This window comes from Stegostoma tigrinum, chromosome 4, assembly GCF_030684315.1.
Source record: "Stegostoma tigrinum isolate sSteTig4 chromosome 4, sSteTig4.hap1, whole genome shotgun sequence".
Lineage (NCBI taxonomy): Eukaryota > Metazoa > Chordata > Chondrichthyes > Orectolobiformes > Stegostomatidae > Stegostoma > Stegostoma tigrinum.
In genome coordinates this window covers 80094529-80114921 of record NC_081357.1, presented here as the reverse complement: position 1 = coordinate 80114921, position 20393 = coordinate 80094529, and the positions used below count along the sequence as shown (strand labels likewise).

The 20393-nt window shown below is 39.2% G+C and overlaps 1 protein-coding gene across 6 annotated transcripts in view; it reads left to right on the top strand.

Annotated features, from left to right (window-relative positions):
* ift172 (intraflagellar transport 172) overlaps window positions 1–20393 on the top strand; it is a 182322-nt gene that overhangs the window by 25298 nt on the left and 136631 nt on the right. For all 6 annotated transcript variants that reach the window (XR_009445692.1, XM_059645467.1, XM_048530809.2 and 3 more), the window contains 7 exons: window positions 1757–1822; window positions 10684–10763; window positions 11205–11292; window positions 12786–13000; window positions 14615–14738; window positions 15018–15113; window positions 18886–19047. Coding sequence is in view for 5 of the 6 variants with exons in the window: in XM_059645467.1 (XP_059501450.1) it covers window positions 1757–1822; window positions 10684–10763; window positions 11205–11292; window positions 12786–13000; window positions 14615–14738; window positions 15018–15113; window positions 18886–19047 (831 nt within the window). In the remaining variant the exon portion in view is untranslated. The remainder of the gene's footprint in view (window positions 1–1756; window positions 1823–10683; window positions 10764–11204; window positions 11293–12785; window positions 13001–14614; window positions 14739–15017; window positions 15114–18885; window positions 19048–20393) is intronic.

Here is a 20393-nt window from a genome sequence, read left to right as displayed (position 1 = left end):
ACACCTCTCCGTGATAATCCTCAACAGTGGTGCCCTGTAAGGTTGTGTACTCAACCGCTTACTGTATTTCCTATACACTCATGACTGTGTGGCCAAATTTTGTCTAAACTCCATTTGCAAGTTTGCTGATGACATCACTGTTGTAGGCTGGAAATCAAGCAATGATGAGGCAATATGGGAAAGAGAGTGCGTGGTGACATGGTGCAAAGATAACAATCTCTCCCTCAATGCCAATAAGCCTAAGGAGCTGAGCATCAGCCTCAGAAAGCAAGGAGAAGGGCACACTCCTATCTACATCAATGGAGCTGAGGTGGAGATAGACAAGAGTATCAAGTTCCTAGGAGTGATGACCACTAATAATTAGTCCTGGATAACTCACAATGATGTGATGGCTGAGAAGGCACAACCACACCTCTTCTTCTCAGGAGACTAAGGAAATTCGGCATGCCCATAAGGACTCTCACCAACTTTTATAGATACTCCGGAGAAAGCATTCACTCTGAATGCATCATGATTTGGTAGGCCAACTGCTCTGCCCAGGACTGTAAGAAACTACTGAAAGTTGTGAACACAGCCCAGTCCATCATGCGAGGAGGCCTGCCATTCATTGACTCCATTTACACTTCTTGTTGCCTTGCAAAAATGGCCAACATCATCAAAGACCCCTCCCACCCCAGTTATAATCTCTTTCAACCTTTTCCGTCAGGCAGAGTATACAAAAGCTTTAAGCACAGTGACCAACAGGTTCAAGAACAATTTCTTCCCTGCTGTTATTAGGCTTATGAGTGGACCTCTCGAATTTCAAATCTAATGTTGATCTTGCTTATTGTGCACCTCCTTTTGCAGCTATAACTTTGTATTCCTTGCTCTGTTCAATAATCCTATGATCTTTGTATGTTATGAGCTGCCTGTTTTTTATGCAAAACAAAACTTTTCACTGGACTTAGGTACATGTGACAAAAATAAATCAAATAAAAATAATCAGCCACCCCATTCCCCCTTCATGACTACATGTATCATTTATAATTTTTCAATAGTATCCCTGTTGGGCAGGGCTCAGGAGCCATTTCTTTGAAATCGGATATGACAAAAAAAATCTAGTACAGCTCTGAAAAATACTCATTCAAAGAAGTCATTTAAAAAAATATCAAATCCCCTCAAGTGGTCAATATGTTGTGCAAAAAATATTTTTTTCACTATCTATATTAAAGACCAATCATCCTTCAATAAACTTTTGAACTGCTAATCAAACTATCTTTGCAGTTCTTTGCAAATACCAGCGCTCCCAAAGCTTTCAAAACTTTGCCAAGCATTCGTAATAAACCCAACCATCCAAACAATCCACTGCAAATGGGAACAGCAGAAACTGTTAAAACTGCAAAAAACTGGATGACTTTTTTCAAAACAGAAATACCCAAAGAACCGCGAATGCTGGCAATCAGAAACAAAAATAGACATTGCTGGAAAAACTCAGCAGGTGTAGAGAGAAAACAGAGTTAACATTTCCGGTCCAGATCTGTAGTTTGGAATTTTGTTTCAGCATCTGTGAACATAACCAAGCTCAGTATTCTTGACAATGCACGTCCAACAGGTTTAACAGAAACTCAATAACTTCTTAATCTTCTAACAGCAGTTCATGCTGAACTGTGGCAATCTGTTAGCTTTTTTGACAATTTGGTATGATGAGCAGTGAAGTCCTCAAACAGTAAATTTATTATTGCTTTGCATATTATAAAAACTTTTGTTTTACTTTCAGAGTGCTGTTACATGTCTAATCTGGCCAGCAGATCAAGCAATTGTTTTTGGATTGGCTGAAGGAAAGGTATTTTCAGTAGTTTACTGCATTTTTTCAATCAAGGCTAATAATGAATCAAATGGATAGTATCAACATACTTAGGTTTGATGCATAAGTGGGACAATAAAGGTACATAAGGGTAGAATAATTGTTATATATAAATGTTCTTGTGGTAAATTATCCGTTATCTCTATGGATATCATTAACTTTTAAAAATAAAATTTGGACTTCCAATTATTAATTGAAATATTTACTCTGCAATGTGTCATGTTTTAAACCAAAACTTCCACTGTACAAGAATTGCTCACTGTATGCTATATCTTTCATAAACTTGTTATTTAAGTCTGAAAGTTTCAGTGGGTCACTCCCTGTTTACTTTATTTCACTCAAGAGTTCCACTATCCATTACAGGATGTAGATTGTTCCTTCACCTCTTGGGTTTAAATCAATGTGTGCCACAGCTTTTGAGAATTTACTTAAATTCTCCTCGGTGTTCCTATTGTTCTCAGAGATATTACATTTCCTGAGGTCTTCGCACTAGCTATGGACTAAGAAACCTTCCAACTACTTTTGAACATCTCTTGATGGTAGATAGCCCTAGTGAATTTTGAGTATCATTACTTTCTTGCTTGGTGACTCCAACTTGGAGTTACCTTTGATCGGCCTTTGCTTCCAATCTACAGCTGCGTTAAACATTTTGGCAGCTTACCTCCCTTTGCCTGCTTCCAAGAGGTTCCAGTTTAAGATATAAATGTCCTGTTTCAAAGATCCTCCCAAGCTAATGGTTTATGCGACAAAATGTGCAGATGAATTGAAATTCCGTTCACGTTTGAACGTCAGACATGTTTTCTGCCACCTCCGCACCAATTTCTGTAACTGTGATTCTAACCCACCCTCACCAGACCCTTTCTCCCACCTCCACTGCGCCCAATCCTCCTGGACACCACTCCATCGCCTCCTACCCTTCCTCGACCTCTTCACCTCCTACTGCTGTCAAAGCCCATCTCTGAAGAAGAGTCTCAACCCAAAGCGTCAACTTTCCTGTTCCTCTAATGCTGCCTGGCCTGCTGTGTTTCTCCGGCTCCAAATTGTATTATAATATTCAAAGCTATGGGCTTAGTGTGGAAAAGTGGGACTAATGTAGGTAGCAGGTTGGTTTTGGTGATACAGACATGATGGGCTGAAGATCGTCTTCTGAAGTGTATGATTCTATGATGATTCTTGATAATAAGTTCTTGATGCCTCTTACTTGTTTACTAAGTAAGCACAAGAAGAGAAAATATACATTTACTAGACTGACTTATAGTTTACATTCATCTTGCATTTAATAACTTCAAACCCAAACTGAAAGTATACATCTAAAATGTATAAATCCTGAAATTAGATATGTGGTGATCCAATTCACAGAAATGCAAAAAGCGTTTTGCCTCTAATATGCAGTACTGTGAACCCCAGAAGGAAATTTATCAGCTCTTGAACTAGATACAAGATGTTACTCCAGTTCATTATTAAGCTATGTTTAACAAGTGTCCCAGGATTCATTCCGCCTTTGGGAATTTGATTTAGTTGTTAAGAAATGCTTTGGAAATGTCAGTATTCCACTTGTGCTCTCAAGACACGAGACATTTACCAAGTGAGTGAGAAGTATAAACACATGCATGACCGCAGATATCATGCGGGGAGCATTCCAAATCCCTCTACAACCTCAGTCTAGGACTGGTAGTGTCATACAATTGTAGCCTCCTTACTACCTATGTTTTATTCAAGAAATTCCATATATATCAAGGGCTAGAAATGTTATAAATGCTTAAATTAGGAGTATACAATTTGGTTGAAATCAACTTCTTGATATCTGCCAGAGATAGTAAGAACTGCAGATGCTGGAGTCAGAGGTAACAATGTGGAGCTGGAGGAACACAGCGAGCCAGGCAGCATCAAAGGAACAGAAAACTCCTTCTGAAGAAGGGCCTTGGCCCGAAAGATAAACTTTCCAACTCCATACTATGTCATTTTCTTCATATCTGCCCCTTCTTTTTATATCTTCTTTATATTCCCAAGAATAGATAAATAAATGTCTTCAAAGTTCAATGCTACATAATACCAAATTTTTCAAATGAATGGGAAGTTATATTAAATGGCTACACTGTTTGATTCTGTGCTCGTGTAAAATGGACAGGGTAGTAAATAGTGTGGACTCTTTGTCTTTCATTTCTGAAGGCTAATGCACTGAGTCTCCTACTAATTATGTTTAAGTTGTACAGAAAGTGAATTTGTAATACTCTGTTGCAGATCCTAGTGTAGAAAATTGGTAAGCTTTTAAAAAGCAGCCGAGGATAATTAAAAAAAAAATAAGGGGGAGAAGTGAAAAATGTAGGTAAGCTAGCCAGTAGCATAAAAGAACATTGTAAGAGTTTTTTGTTTTTAGAAGTGTCTCTTTAGAAGGAAAGATTTGAAGAGGTTTCAGAACAGAATTCCAGAAGCTAAGCAAAAGATCAAAGAACTGTGCATGCTGGAAATCAGAACATATTCTGAAATAGTGTCCCTGGATCTGAAACATCAGCTCCGCTTTCTTTTCACCGATGCAACCAGACCTGAGTTTTTCAAGCAATTTCTGAATTTGTTCCAGCAGTTTGGCCCTTGGCATGGAGAGCTTGGTCACTAAAGTCGGATCAATTAAAATGATGAATGAACGTATATTGAAGGAGGTTCGGGACGAGAGCAAGGATGAAAATTTTTAAATCAATGAATGATTTAACCAAGAGCTAATGGTCTGGAATTTTAGTTCCTCAGCCAGATACATTTTCATGTAATGGGAGTGAGCATAGAAAGTAGGTTAGGTGTCTAAGATCAAAGGACAGAATCATGCAGGAATAAGCCCTTTAGCCAACCAAGACTAGACCAACACATGATGTCTTTCTAAACTAAAAACATCTTATGTCCACTCTGTTTGCATCCCTCTATTCTCTGCCTGTTCATATATCTGTCAAGTTGCCTCTTAAAAGTTGTTGTTATATCTGCCTCCACCACCACCTCTGGCAATGCATTCCAAGTACTTAGCGCCGTCTTTGTGAAAAAAAACCTGCCTATCACATCTCTTTTAAACTTAGCCCCCTTCTACTTTGAACCCGTATCCCCTAGTAATTGACATTTCTACCCTGGGAAAAAGACTCTGATTATCCATTCTTTCCATTCCTCTCTTAATTTTATAAAATTATATCAAGTTGCCCCTCATCCTTTTAATGTTCAGGTGTAAACAAACCAAGTTTTTCCAATCTTTCCTCATAGCTAACACCTTTCAAACCAGGCAATATCCTGGTAAACTGTTTCTGTACCTTCTCCAAAGCCTTCTGGTAGTGTGGTGACCAGAACTGTACACTGTATTCCAAATGTGGCCTAACTAAAGTTCTGTACAACTTGCTGCAACATGACTTGGCAATTTTTACTCTGTGTGCCCGGATTGATAAATACAAGCATGTCATATGCCTTTTTAACTGACTTATTCACTTGTGTGGCCACTTTAAGGGAAGTGTAGAACTATATGCCTACATTCATCTGTAGGACTATAGCACTTACTGTATAATTCCCTGTTGTATTAGATCTCCCAATATGCATCACCTCATATTTTCTAAATTAAACGCCATCTACATTTCTCTGCCCAAACGCCTAATCAATCAATATTCTGCTGTATCCTGTGGCGATCCTCCCAGTCCCTCCGTCTTTGTGTCATCCATAAACCTACTAATCAGATCACCTATGTTCTACTCCAAATCATTTAAATATATTACCAATAATAAAGGTCCCAGCACTGATCCCTGCTGAGCACCACTGGTCACAGATACTGGTCTGTATACATTTTATCAGCTCACTGCGGATCCTATGTGACTTTGCCTTTTACATCAGCCTGCCATGCAGGACTTTGTCAAAGGCCCTGCTAAAGTCTGAAGGGTCTAGGCCCGAAACGTCAGCCTTCCTGCTTCTATGATGCTGCTTGGCCTGCTGTGTTCATCCAACTCTACACCTTGTTATCTCTGCTAAAGTCCATATGGTTAACATTTACTGCCCTGCTATCATCAATCATCTTTCCTACTTTCTCAAAAAACTCAATCAAGTTTGTGAGACATGATCTTGCCTGCACAAAATCATGCTGCCTATTGCTGATCTATCCATATTTTTTCAAATGTCAGTAACTCCTATCCCTAAGAATCTTCTCCTGTAATTTCCCTACTACTTATGTAAGACCCACTGGCCTGGAATTTCCTGAATTATCTACGCCGTCCTTCTTAATAAAAGAACAATGTTGATAGTTGTCCAGTTCAGTGGGACGTCTCCTGTAACTAAAGAGGATGCAAAGATTTTTGTACAAGGCCCAAGCAATTTCCTCACCTTTCTCCCTCAGGATTCTGGGATGGATCCCAAAAGTGCTGGGGGTTTGTCAATCTTAATGTGTTTCAAAAACTCCCAATATCATCTTTTTTATATTGACATGCCCAAGATTTTTAACATACCCCCTCCTGAGGCTCACCATCCAGTACATTCTTCTCTTTCTGACTACCAATGCAAAGTACTTGTTAAGGACCTCACCCTCTTTCTGTAGCTGCACGCCTTCTTTGTCCTTGAGCGGCCATTCACTTTCTCTATCTACTCTTTTGTTCGTTATATATGTATGAAACGTTTTGAGATTTTCCTTGTTTCTGTCTGCCAAAGACATTTGATAGCACCTTTTTAGCCCTTCTAATTCCTTGTTAGAGTTCTTTTCTCTACCTTTGTATTCCTCAAGCGAAACCTAAATCTTATTCATGTCTCCTTTTTCTTTTTGACTAAGCTTTCAATTTCTTTTGTCATCCAAGGTTCCCGAATTTGCCATCCTTATCCTTTGATTTCATATGAACATGCTGGGTCATGAACTCTAATCGACAGGTCTTTTAAAAGATTCCCACATGCCAGATGTGTATTAACACTCAAACAGCTACCCTGAGTCTGCGTTCCCCAGTTCCTGCCTAATATTATGGTAGTTAGCCTTACTCTAATTTAATACTTTCACCTGAGGCTTATTCTTGTATTTATCCATAAGTAATTTAAAATAGAATTATGGTTACTGTTCCCAAAGTGCTTCCCCACTGAATCTTCAAACATCTGGCTGGGCTCATTCCCCAGTACCAGTTGTAGTGTGACCCCTTCCCTATTTGGACATTTTACATATTGTTTAAGAAAAATGCTCTGGACATACTTTATAAATTCCTCCACATCTACAACTCTGCCACTAAGTGCTTCCAGACCCTGCCACTAAGAGATTCCAACTAATATAGGGGAACTTAAAGTCCCACCCCATGTCAATTGTATTGGTTTTACATTTTTCTATAAACTGTCCTCATATCTCTTCCTCTGTCACCTGCTGGCTATTGGGAGGCACACGGTACAATCTCATCAAAGAGGTTGCACACTTCCTAATCCTGAGCTCAATCCATATAGCCAGGCTTGATGAACCCTCCAAGGTGTTCTCCCTTGTACAGCCTTGATAGTCTCCCCTATTGTCTGATATAAAAGGTAACAGAGAGATTATGCAATCTGTTAGAATTCTTTGAGGATGTAACAAGCAAGTTAGGCAAAGTAGAACCAGTGGACGAGATCTGTTTGTATTTCCGAAAGGCCTTTGACAAGGTGCTGTATAGAAGGCAGCTAAGGGCCCATTGTGTTAGAGGCAAGGTACTGGCATGGATAGAAGATTGGCTGACTGGCAGAAGGCAAAGAAAAGGGATAATGGAGTATTTTTCAGGATGGCAGCCGGTGACTGATGGAGTTCTGCATGGGTTAGTATTGGGACCACAATTATTCACGTTATGCCTCAGTGACCTGGACAAAGGAACTTAGACTATTGTTGCTAAGTTAGCAGATCAAACAAAGGTAGATTCTGGGACAGGTAGTTTTGAGCAAACTGGGAGGTCGCAGAAGGACTTGGATAGCCTAGGCGAGCAAGCAAGGAATTGGCAGATGGAATACAACGTGGGTAGATGTGAGGTTATGCTGTACGGTAGGAAGAATTAGAGGCATATAGACTATTTTCTAAATGAGGAAAGTTTTAGGAAATCCGAAGCACAAAGGACCTTGGGAATCATATTTCAGGATTCTCTCAATGTTAACATTCAAGTTTAGTTGGCAGTTAGGATAGAATATAAGAGCAGGAATGTACTGCTGAGGCTGTATAAAGCTGGTCAGGCTGTATTTGGAATATTGAGCAGTTTGGAGGGCCAGTTCTAGGGAAAGATGTGCTGGCCTTGAAGAGATTCCAGAGGAGGTTTAGAAGAATGATCCCAAGGATGAAGAACTTATCATATGAGGAGCGGTTGAGGACTTTGGGTCTGTACTTGGAGTTTGGAAGGATGGGGTGTATCACATTGAAACTGGAAGATTACTGAGAGGCCTGTATAAAGGGAATGTAGAGAAGATGTTTCCATTAATAGGAAAGATTAGGACCTGACGGCAGAGTCTCAGAGTGAAGGGATGACACTATGAACTAAAAGGATTAGGAATTTCCTCAGCCAGAGGGTAACAATCTGTGAAACTCAATGCCACAGAAGGCTATGGAGACCAAGTCATTGAGTATATTTAAGCCAGAGATAAGTTCTTTATTGGTAAGGGGGTTGAAGGTTATGAGGAGAAGGCCGGAGAATGAGGTTGAGAAACATGTCAGCCATGAACAAATGGTGGAACTGATTCAATGTGACAAATGGCCCAATTCAGTTCATGTATTTAATTGTCTTGCATAATTGCAGCACAAAAATATTTCTAATTTTACACAAATTTCAGTTCAGAATATCTTACTTCCCATGTTCTCAAAATGTTGGGCTGTGTAGGGAGAGACTTACTGTGGATTTCACCTTTTGTGTAGTCAACTTCTCCTACTGGCTGCCCATATCCTTGGATTTTAACCTCTGGTTGTGGACTCCCCAGGCATCAGGAACATCTCTCCTGCATTTACCCTGTTAGAATTTTATAGGCTTCTATGAGACCTCCCCCACGCTCTTCTAAACTGTTTTGAATATTGTCCTAACTGATGCAGTCTTTCTTCATTTATCAGTGCTGCCACCCCACAGAAACAGTTTGGTGAACCTTCATTACACTCCCTCCGCAGCTGGAAAATCCATGCTTAGATAAGGAGACCAAATCTGACACAGTGCTCCAGGTGTGGTCTCACCAAACCCTGTATGATCGTAGTAACACATTCCCGCTCCTATGCTCTACTCTCACTATAAAGGCCACCGTACTATTTGCCTTCTTCACTGCATGCTGCACTTGTATGCTTACTTTCAGTGACTGATATACAAATGCACAAGGACTTCCCCTTTCTCATTCTCTCTCTCCATTCAGATAATAACCTGCCTTATTACTGTTACTACCAAAATTGATAACCTCACATTTATCCACATTACATCACATCTGCCACAACTTGCTCACCCATTCAATTTATCTAAATCTCCCTGAAACATTTCTATATCCTCATTGCAGTTCACCCTCCCACCCAGCTTTGGAGCGTCTGCACACTTGTAGGTATGACATTTAGTTCCCTCGTCTAAATCACTAGTTTACATTGTGAATAGCTAGGGTCAAGCACTGATCCCAGTGGTCCCCCACTAGTCACTTCCTATGTTCGTTTCCTATCTGCCAAACAGTTCTCTATCCATGTCAATACACTAACCCAATCCCATGTGTTTTATTTTACATGCTAGCGTCTTTTGTGGTACCTCACTGAAAGCCTTCTGAAAGTCCTGCTGACTCAAATGGGTACTGTGGTAAAAGAAGAAAAGCATTTGCATTTATATAGCACTTTTCGTGACTGCCACTTGCCTCGAAGTACTTTATAGCCAATGAAGTACTGTATCTGAAGTGGCTAATATTGTTGGGGTGTAAAAAACACAGCAGCTAAGTTGTACTCAACAAACTCTACCAGACAATAAGATGACAATGACCAGAAAATCTGTTTTTTGTAATGTCGATTCAGAGATGAATATTGGCCAAGCGAGGATGCTGTTGATAACACACCTGCTCGATCCTTTACATCTGCAAGAGACTGATTATGGCCTTGGTTTAATGTCTCATTCAAAAGACTGAATCTCTAACAACCTGATACTCCCTCAGTATTACATTAGAGTATCAATCTTGGTTTTTGTGCTGAAGGGTTAGAGTAAGGCTTGAATCCGGAACCTTGTGATTCAAAGGATAGTGTTACCAACTGAGGCACATACTGAGCTACCAACTCATAAACAATGAATTAATTTTCTTCCTGTTGTTCAGTGAAGACAACTTGCTACTTTTACAGTCGTTGGCCTGCATGCACTTCTGTTTTAAACTAAATGGATGATTGCGAATATCCTTTGAAATAGCTTAGCAAGCCACTCAACTATGTAAGTAAACGGTATAAAGTATTAATCTAATTTTTCAGATTCAGGTGATGCTTATAAATTATTGAAACTTAACTGTACAATTGTCACCTGATTGGCTCAAAGAAGCAAATAAACTGCCTCTAAATATTTTTACACAAGATAGAATTTGCAGCTTTTGTAGTGAGAGTGGAATATGTATGTGTACTTGGAAGAAATTTTCCGTGACAATTTAAGTGAATGAGAAACATATCATTTTGCTTCTATCTTAAGGAAATACTCAAACAAACTTATGTAATTGGTCATTTTAAAAAAATGCGTAATTCTTGAGTGAGAATCTGAATGAAGTTATACCAAGAAGTGGCGTTTTGAAGATAATTGTTTTTGTCATATGTCTTCTGAATAAATGAACAGGAACTGAAATAACCTTTTTCTAAATAGTCATGTGATTTTAAAATCAATATTTTAAATTTGTTTCCTACTTTCTGTTTATACTGTTTCTGCTTATTATAGGTTCGTTTAGCTAACACAAAATCAAACAAGTCTTCAACCATTTATGGAACAGATTCTTACGTAGTTTCGTTGACTTCAAAGTAAGTGCTGTTTTCTTTGTAACTGCCAAACATTCTGTTAAAGAGGAGGGCTTCTCTATGACATATTTATGACATTGCAAGCTTACCCTTTATAAATGACAAGGTGATCTTATTTTGGATACTGCACTTCCTTGCCCCATTCTGACCACCAGGTTCAAACTGAACATTTGATGAAGGAATTGATATCATGTTTTGTAAGCCACTTGATATTTATTTCTTTCATACAGAAAATAAGGCAAAATGCACAATTAATTGGCTGTGGTCTGGCTATTATCCATTTGTGATATAACCAAAAATGAATTCCTTTGATTCCTGTGCTTTTAACATACACTTCTTATACAGTGATTTAAATGTCAAGTGTTGAATAAATTTCTATCCTACTCTTCAACTCATTGAGTTAATGTAAAAATTATTTGTTACTTTCATTCATTCCTTTCACAGTTTATCAGGCAAGGGAATTCTATCTGGACATGCAGATGGCACAATTGTACGTTACTATTTTGATGATGAAGGAGTGGGTGACTCACAGGTATTTTATTAATTTAAAAACATTAATGCTATGAAAATGGTATGATCAACCTCTAGTGGTCTTTACTGTTCTATCTACAGAGACAGTCCACACAAACTCAAAAAGTCATGAGGGAACGTTCATAAAGTGATCTGACAAGTTACACAATACGTGCGTATATTTAGTTCATTTCAGTTTTAGGCAGAATGTGACCTGCAGAGCATCTCCATTAGACTCAATGCATGATCAATTTCTGCGTTGATTACTGCCTCAATGACCATTTATACCAAGGGTTCGTTCCAGATTGGTTGGTGCTAGAAATGCTGAATGATCCATTCCTTTTCCTGAGGTCCCTAGCATCACAGGGTGCCAGAGTGCCAGAATAAGTTTAGGTTGTCTGAAGGGATGATATTGACTCAGGGTTGCTAATGAAGTTTGTAGAATTGTGTTGTGTTCAGACGTCCACGACTTATGGTTGTCAGGGGTCTATGTAGATGTAGTCAGGTGGTAAATAGAGGGCATCTATTTAATTGTTACTCAGGAGTTAGACTAGATTCTCTTATTTTTCTTGTGTGATTATTAACTTTATTGAATTGGAACTTTCCAAGCTCTCTGACTTTAATTTCTGCCTACATCACATGGACTGTAGAGGCTGAAGAAAGTAGTTGACCACCACTTCTTGAGAGCAACAAGGGATAGGCAATAAATGCTGGCCGAACCAGTGATGTCCTCATCCCATGAGTGAATTTAAAAAAAAGATTCTTTCACAAGATTCCAATCTTATGGGAGTTACTTATCAAAATCTTCATTTTCTGAGCAATTCCTTTAAGTCTGTTGTGTCTGGGATTGCAGCCCCAGTCTGTGCTACTCCACTGACCATTGAAATACCTGCGCACATGTATTTTTCTTAAAACATGCTTTCTTAATCACCTTGGTAGTATTTGTAAGTTTGGCTTCAACACGCTTGATCCCTTTGTCTAAGCAATTAATATAAATTGTAGTCGAGGTTCCAACACTGGCACCTGACTTGTAACAACCTACATGAAAATGACGCATTCACCATGACACTCTCTTTTCTGTCAGTTAAATTCTCTATGCATGCTAAAAGTAAGCCCAACAGCATGAACTCATGTGAAGTAACCTTTTGTGCAGGTCTCATTGCAAATCCTGTGGAAATTAAAATACAGCAAATCTACTGGTTCTTCTTTATCGACCTGCTTGTTACATCATATATGAATCCTAATCCAAACATGTTGGCTCTGATTACATTATGCTGCTGCCTAATTGATGAGTTCCAGAAATATCCTAATGTCAGACATTAAGCTAACTCACCTTTTAAGTACATGCTTTCTGTCTTCCTTCTTTATTGAATAGGGTCACTAAGTTTGTGGTTTTCCAGTTCATTGGAACCTTTCCAAGATCTAGGAAATTTTGGGAAGTTACAACCAATGAATTTACTAATTCATGGAATAAAATGGTTCCCTGACAATGAAACACAACTTTTTTTGTTTCAGGGAAAACTAACAACACACTGTTGCCCACCTTATGCCTTAGCCTGGGCTGTAAATAGTATTGTGGCTGCTGGATGTGATAAGAAAATCATTGCCTACGGAAAGGAGGGCCATATTATCCAGCAGTTTGATTATGGCCGTGATGCTACGGAAAAAGAGTTCACAGTAGCTGCCACGAGTCCTAGTGGACAGTCGATAGTCATCGGCAGTTATGACAGGTAAAATGATAAAGAAAGTAAGAAAATGAGTAAGATTTTTTTTCATTTGTTTTAGCAAAATCGGTGCCAATAAAGGATTTAAATAAAATCCTTGCCCTGGAAGTTCTACACAATGTACTAATATTAGTCCCAATGTTCTCCCTGCTTTTTGAATTTGGGAAGATGGCAGGGCCAAGAGTGGATGCTAAAATGGTACGCAAACCAATTTAAATTCCCTATATAGGTTGGTGAGATTAAGACCATGATGTTGCTCTTATTCTAATTTCAATGATCATCTCACACTTTCCTTCACTTCTTCTTTTCTTAGAGCAATTACTCCGGTTCTTAATTCAGTGGACATTCTTTGTATGGAACATAGGCATTGAGATTCAATCAAAGGCAAAGCATCATGGCCACATTGACTTTTTTTTAATAATATTCCTGCACGTACATTTTCATGGCATTCGTTGAACAATGATCAGAAGCTCAACTGATGCTTTCATCTGACACACCCACTAGATTTCTGCAGGGTGCTACAGTTTCCTCCCACAGTCCAAAGATGTGCAGGCTAGGTAGCTTGGCCATGGTAAATGTGGTATGCTGTTTGGAGAGTTGGTGCACATTGAGTGGGCTGAATGGCTTCTTTCTGTATTGTACGGATTCTCTAATTTTAGCAACGTGCAGTAAGATGCGTTATTAACATTAAGTGGACATGGGCAAGTCTGATATAGGTGTGATTTTCAAATTTGGACCAACGTGTTTGAATTGATCTAAGTTCATAATGCTGGACTTCTAGTCTTTTATTCAAGCCTGTCTTCCCACTTCAAAATGTGAGTAGTAATTAAGATGATGACTTCTTCAATCATTAGATATTACCAGGAATTTCTAATTCTGTAGAGCAGTGATTCAGCAATAAAAAATACAATAACAAATGAAAACTTTTCTCTCCTACGTCTTTGAACTAAAAAGCGTTTTGAAGTAGCAAAAAAATGTTTTTTTTTTAAAGAGATCATTCAAACTGCTGCGTGCTCATTTTGTTTTGAGTCATGTGCAGCTTTGTAACTGCTTTATTTCTGTTCTATGTGACACATAATCTGACTTTCATAGGTAAACTAGAACTTGGTATCAAATTATCTGGGATTTTATGTACAACGTGACATTGAGTATTCTCTTTATACTTTTGCAATTAGGTCAAAAGCGACAGCATGATAGATAACGTGCATTGGTTTAAAAACCAGAAGATTATCTTTTCAAATGAGAGTATGCTGAAGGCAAACGATAAACCCATTCATTTTCTCCAGATTACATTTATACCTCAAACACACATCACGCAAAAAATGAAGCATCTAGGATGAATACAGAAAATGAAACATCGAACACACTGACTTTAGAGCGGAATATTTGACGGACTAATCTATATTTTGATATTTTTATAGTTATGCTGTATCTAATTGATACAGAAATTAAATTAAGTAGAAACAATTACACAAAGTTTCTGGCCGTACATTTATAATGTTATTAAATTGGTCATGAAAATGCATTTTTTGTGTATGCAAATAATTTCTGTATGTTTTGGACATTGTCAAGTATTAATTTATTTTCAGTCAATGGCCTAAACCTGGTGGCTTTTTGCAGGCTGAGAGTACTAAACTGGAGTCCTCGTAGAAATGCATGGGATGAGTCAAGGCCAAAGGAAATCCCAAATCTTTACACTATTACTGCCTTAGCTTGGAAAAAGGATGGTTCCAGACTATGTGCGGTTAGTATTTAAAATTAAATATACTTCAACAAAAATATTCATTAACTTGTTAAAGAAAAATTTTGTAAATCCATTTGTGTATGTGAAACTTAAATGTAATGACTTGAAGAGTAACTGCTAGATTGTTAAAGAAAAGTATTTTACCTCTACTATGGGATGTATTTATGATGGGACACACTCAATTTTTACAAAAACAAATGTGTATTTTTCATGCAGTTAGCTTATATTTTATAACTGGTGAAGAGAAAAATCTTTCATGTCTGTGTGTTTAAATTTCAGGGCACACTTTGTGGAGGTGTGGAACAATTTGATTGCTGTTTGCGTAGATCTATTTACAAGAACAAATTTGAAATGACCTATGTTGGCCTCAGCCAGGTAGGTAGCAAAGATGTATTTTCCTTTCACTATTCATGGTGCTCTACAATGAGTAAGTTTTTGGAATTTGTATTTATAAATGGATAACAAAATAGTTATACGTTACTCATATTTTTAAGACAAAATTTATATTTTTACAAGATTTAATAAGCCAAGCCCCCTCCTATTACACAGTCTAAGGGAAGACTATATTTGAAACATTTGATTTTCATGCAGACTTTGTTTATATTCAGCCTAATAGTTAACACTGTTTCAATGAGTTGAACACAAATATCTATGTTAATATACTGTCAGAGGTGCTGTTTTCAATGCAATGTTAAACAGAGGCCCTTTATTTGCTATGACATTATTTTAAAGAAAACTATAGGAGGTCTCCCCAGTATCCTAAGCAAAACTTATTCCTCAATCAGCATCACAGGGAAAGATTATCTGGTCAAAAGCACATTGATATTTTTGGGAGCTTGCTGTGTGTAGATTGACTCTGCATTTTCTTCTGTTTCTGTTCTTCTTTCCTTCAGTAGTGAGGTCAGCCAGGTGGCTCTCAGAATATGAGTTTTCCCAGTTCAAAGTTGTTAATCTGGTTCAGCCAGGGAGCCTGGCTGACAGTTAAAAACAGGAAGCCTGGCAGCATGGTTGAGTGGTCTAAAGAGTTGGATTTAGGCTCTAGACACTAAGGACGTGTGGTTTTGAATTCCACCACTGCCAAATGTGCTGATAGCATGTTACACTGAATTGCAGTGCAGGCAAGTTCTCTTCTAAACTCCACAAGAAGAGGAGTGTCAGACATCCTGTTGCTCTCAGGGAGCTGGATTAGTGTCAAGGATTTTCCATGTACAAATAAAGCGTGACTTGGTGATGGGATATCAGCCTCTGTGGAGTAATTTCTGTGGTGATGACAGTAAAGTGAAGAAATTCACATGTAATAGTCATCTTTGTGTTGGGGTAAGTATTGCATGCATCATGTCATTATTTGGGAAGCTTGACTCATTCAACCCCACTGTCGAAGACTTGGCCCAGTATGTGAAAAGAACGTTTTTTTTGGGGCAAATGACATTGGGACAGATGGAAAACAGCGAGTGATTCTCCTGACAGCTTTTTTGATCATTAGGAACAGTGGAAAATGCAGCAAGTGGAGTATATGAGTTCAGGGTATTCCAATGGAAGTGGACGCCCTCACCAGTCTGACTGACTGAGTTTGGGGAACACCACTCGAGTGAAGGCAATTGCATAGCCTCACTCAGAATATATGTCCTGAATTGAGGGTCTCCAGATCATCTCACAGAAAAACCCCAAAGCAAAGCCAAGCCTCGGCCAAACAGTTAAAATTTTCTTGAGGATTTGAGCTAGCAAGCCATTGTGGTTACTGCTGGCACGCAGACTCAAGACAGCAAAGGAGTCCGACTTGACCAAATCCAAAAAACAGAACTCATAGGTTGGTATCCAGGGAAGTGGACACCCTGGAAAGTCCACCTACATCTGGTTTGGAACAATTAAATTGTTCAGCAAAATCCATATCAGAACCAATCAAAATAAACCTCTGGTTAAATGGTCACCCAGTTCAAATGGAGGTTGAGACTGGCATGTTTCAGTGATTGCAGAATCAGTCTTTAACTCAGTGGTTTGCACTGTTGCCTCACAGCGCCAGGGACCTGGGTTTGATTCCACCCTCGGGTGATTGTCTGTGTGGAGTTTGCACATTCTCCCCGTGTCCGCGTGGGTTTCCTCTAGGTGCTCCAGTTTCTTCTCACAGTCCAAAGATGTGTAGGCTAGGTGGATTGGCTGTGCTAAATTGCCCATAGTGTTCAGGGATGTGTAGATTAGGTGGGTTTTTGGGGGATGGGTCAGTGTGGAGTTGTTGGGCCAAAGGGCCTGTTTCCACACTGTAGGGATTCTATGATTCTATTCTATGATTCTATGAAAATTCGCTTGGGACTCCAACCCTTCAGTTTGTGTAAGACCTTGGCTAGACTGAGAACTCACATTGGGAACCTTTACAGAGTAAGGATACAACTTGGGTACCTTATGAGGAGCAGATGGCTCAGTTACCACTGATTGTCGTAGAAGACACCATTGTTTACCAGCAGGGAATTTGAGTATTTCTTAAAGTCGAATGGCATTTGACATACAAGGACAGTTCCATACCATCCATCATCCAATGGTTTGGCAGAAAAAGCGGTCCAAACTTTGAAGGCTTGAAGGAACAGCCAACATCTTTACTAGATGACAAATTGCCCTGGTTTCTATTTGATTATAGGACGACCCCTCATGCAGCTACAGGGATAACTCCAGCAGAATTGCTAATGGGGAGAAGACTTTTGCACCAGGTTAAATCCGATTTTCCTGGATGTGAGAGGTATGGTGAAATAGCATCAGGAAACCCAGTGCCTGACACAAGAGTCCAAATGAGAGAGACAGTTTACTTCAGAAGATGATGTTTGGTGTTGGAACCTTGTGAATGGCCCTGCGTGGCATGGTAGTTGCGAGGTCGAAGCCAGTGATGTCACAAGTTTGGGAAGGTGCAATGGTCCCGAACAGGCACATGGACCATATGAAAGCTGCAAACTTGCAAATCAGGCAAGAGTGAAACATGTCCGGATCCTTAGAAGAGTTGGAATGACTGGTGGAAGCTATGGGTTCTTCCTCTCCATTGAGCGTTGATGGACTCAGACTCAGAGGGGGAGGAATGTAGTGATTGTATTTAGGTCAACCTTGTAGAATATGAGTTCCCTGATGGGGGCAGTTAATCTGATCTAATCATGGACCTGAGGCTGAGAGATAAGAACAGGGTGTCAGACATCTAGTCACTCTGACAGCTGGTTCTGAGGGAGCTGGATCAGTACCAAGAATTCTGTACTTGTAAATAATGGGGGACTTGGTGAAGGGATACAAGCCTCCATGGAGTTATTTCAACTTCCATTTCTTCTCTTTTCTTCCTCCCTCCCTCCTGCAATTTAATAATAGCCCTTTGTGTATTCGAATTGGAAGGTCATGTTGAGATTGTATAGGACATTGACCTCTTCTGGAATACTGTGTCCACTTCTGGCCGCCCAATCATAGGAAGGATATTATTAAGCTGGAGAGGGTTCAGAAGAAATTTACTAGGATATTGCTACATATGGAAGGTTTGAGTTATAAAGATAGGTTGGATAGGCTGGGATGTTTTTCCACTGGAGTATCTGAGGTTGAGATGTGATCCTATTGAAGTTTATAACATTTTGAGAGGTATAGATAGAGTTAATGGCCATTGTCTTTTCCTGAAGATTGGGGAATTTCAAGACTGGGGGCACATTTTTAAGATGAGGGGAGAGACATTTAAAAAAAGATGAGGGTCAAGCTTTTTGCACAGAGGGTGGTTCTCATGTGGAATGAACTTCCTGAGAAAGTGGTGGATATAGCTACAATTAAGTTTGAGAGACATTTGGATAAGTACATGAATAGGAAAGATTTGGAGGGATATGGGCCAGGAGCAGGTAAGTGGGACTAGCTTAGTTTGCAATTATGCTCGACATGGACTGGTTTGATCGAAGGTTCTGTTTCCATACTGTATGACTCTATGATAATGTTGCATCCTTGAGTATTACCTTACATGGTACAGGCAACAGATCTTACAATTATGACTTTTAAGTTATTGAATGTACTTATGAATTGTATAAACTGGATTAAATTTTGTTTCTTTGATATGTAAGTGGACTGTTCATTTGAAATAATTCATAAAGTTAACCAAATAAAAGAACGTAGGAATAGACTTTATATTTTATTTTTCCCCAATTAGGTCATAGTAAGGAACCTTTCGACTGGTACCAGAGTTGTGTTGAAGTCTCACTATGGGTATGAAATTGATGAAGTGAAGATAATGGGAAAAGATCGCTACCTGGTGGCTCATAGCACTGACACATTACTTCTTGGAGACTTGGCAACCAACAAACTTAGTGAGGTAATATGTGAGTTTAAACATCAACTTTGGGAGGTATATTTGGCAACTCCTTTTCCAGCTTGGAAGAGTATATTCCATTTCTTTCAATCTGTATTACTTGCCTCTTATTGTTATAATGTACATTAAGAATAAGCTGGGATTGAGGTTATGTACTTTCCCTCTCTTCAGATAATTGGGTCCATGACTAACAGTTCCACTCTGTTTCTTTCAGCCCCAGTACCCATCTGAAAACTACATTGAGTGTGTTCTTGCACAGAGGTTGTGCCTGAGAATGTTGATGCCCCTGGATATATGGTTAATTCTCAGACCTGTCACTGAAATGCATTTCTTTGACTTGTGACTTGTTAGAGAAGGTCTGACTGTCTCATTTTGTTTTTATTTATCTTCCAAATTTTCAACCCTGTTCTCGACAGTTTCGCTGCTTGGCTGCTGTTCTGCAGGAACCAGCAGGCCTTTGTTAAACAGCCTTGGAAGGCTAGATGGTGCTACCAGGATACTTAACTATTATTTGGTTCATAGAATCATATCATGGAATCCCTACAGTGTGGAAACAGGCCCTTTGGCCCAACAAGCCCGCACCAAATCTTACAGCATCCCACGCAGACCCATTTCCCCTATAAACCCACCCAATCTACACATCCCTGAACATGATGGGCAATTTAGCATAGCCAATCCACCTAGCCTGCACTTCTTTGAACTGTGAGAGAAACCTCAGCACCCGTATGAAACCCACGCAGACAGGGGGACAGTCACCCGAGGGCTCTCTTCTCTGAAATAGCAGGTGGCAACTCTGGCTGATTTCAACAATCTCAATTACACCAACATAACAGAAATAGTTTTAAAGTATGGATTTAGTATTAGAAAAAGGAATAAGATTCTTTTTGTGTGCATGATGAGACAGCGAAGTGACACACTAATGGATTGTATCTCAAAGTGGTAGGAATTGGTTAATGCCTGTGTATTTTCTACAAAACTGAGTTCTTGACTTTAGCTGAGATATCTGCTTGGAAGGGAGCTGACCTAACTTTAGAGGTTTCTGTGCTCATTATGGTAACCAACACCAGAACAGCACTTCTTTCTTGTTTTTTCTTTGGAATGATGCAATAAGCATCACACACAGACATAACACACACACACACACACACACACACACACACACACACACACACACACACACACACACACACACACACAAAAACACACACACCAAAACACACATGGAAAGAGACAGACAGACACACTCACGCATGCACATACATACATACATAATCTTGTTCTTTACATATATGAAGCATGATTCATGTTATTCTTGTTAAACTCATAATGAGAAGTTTCTCCAAAAGTGG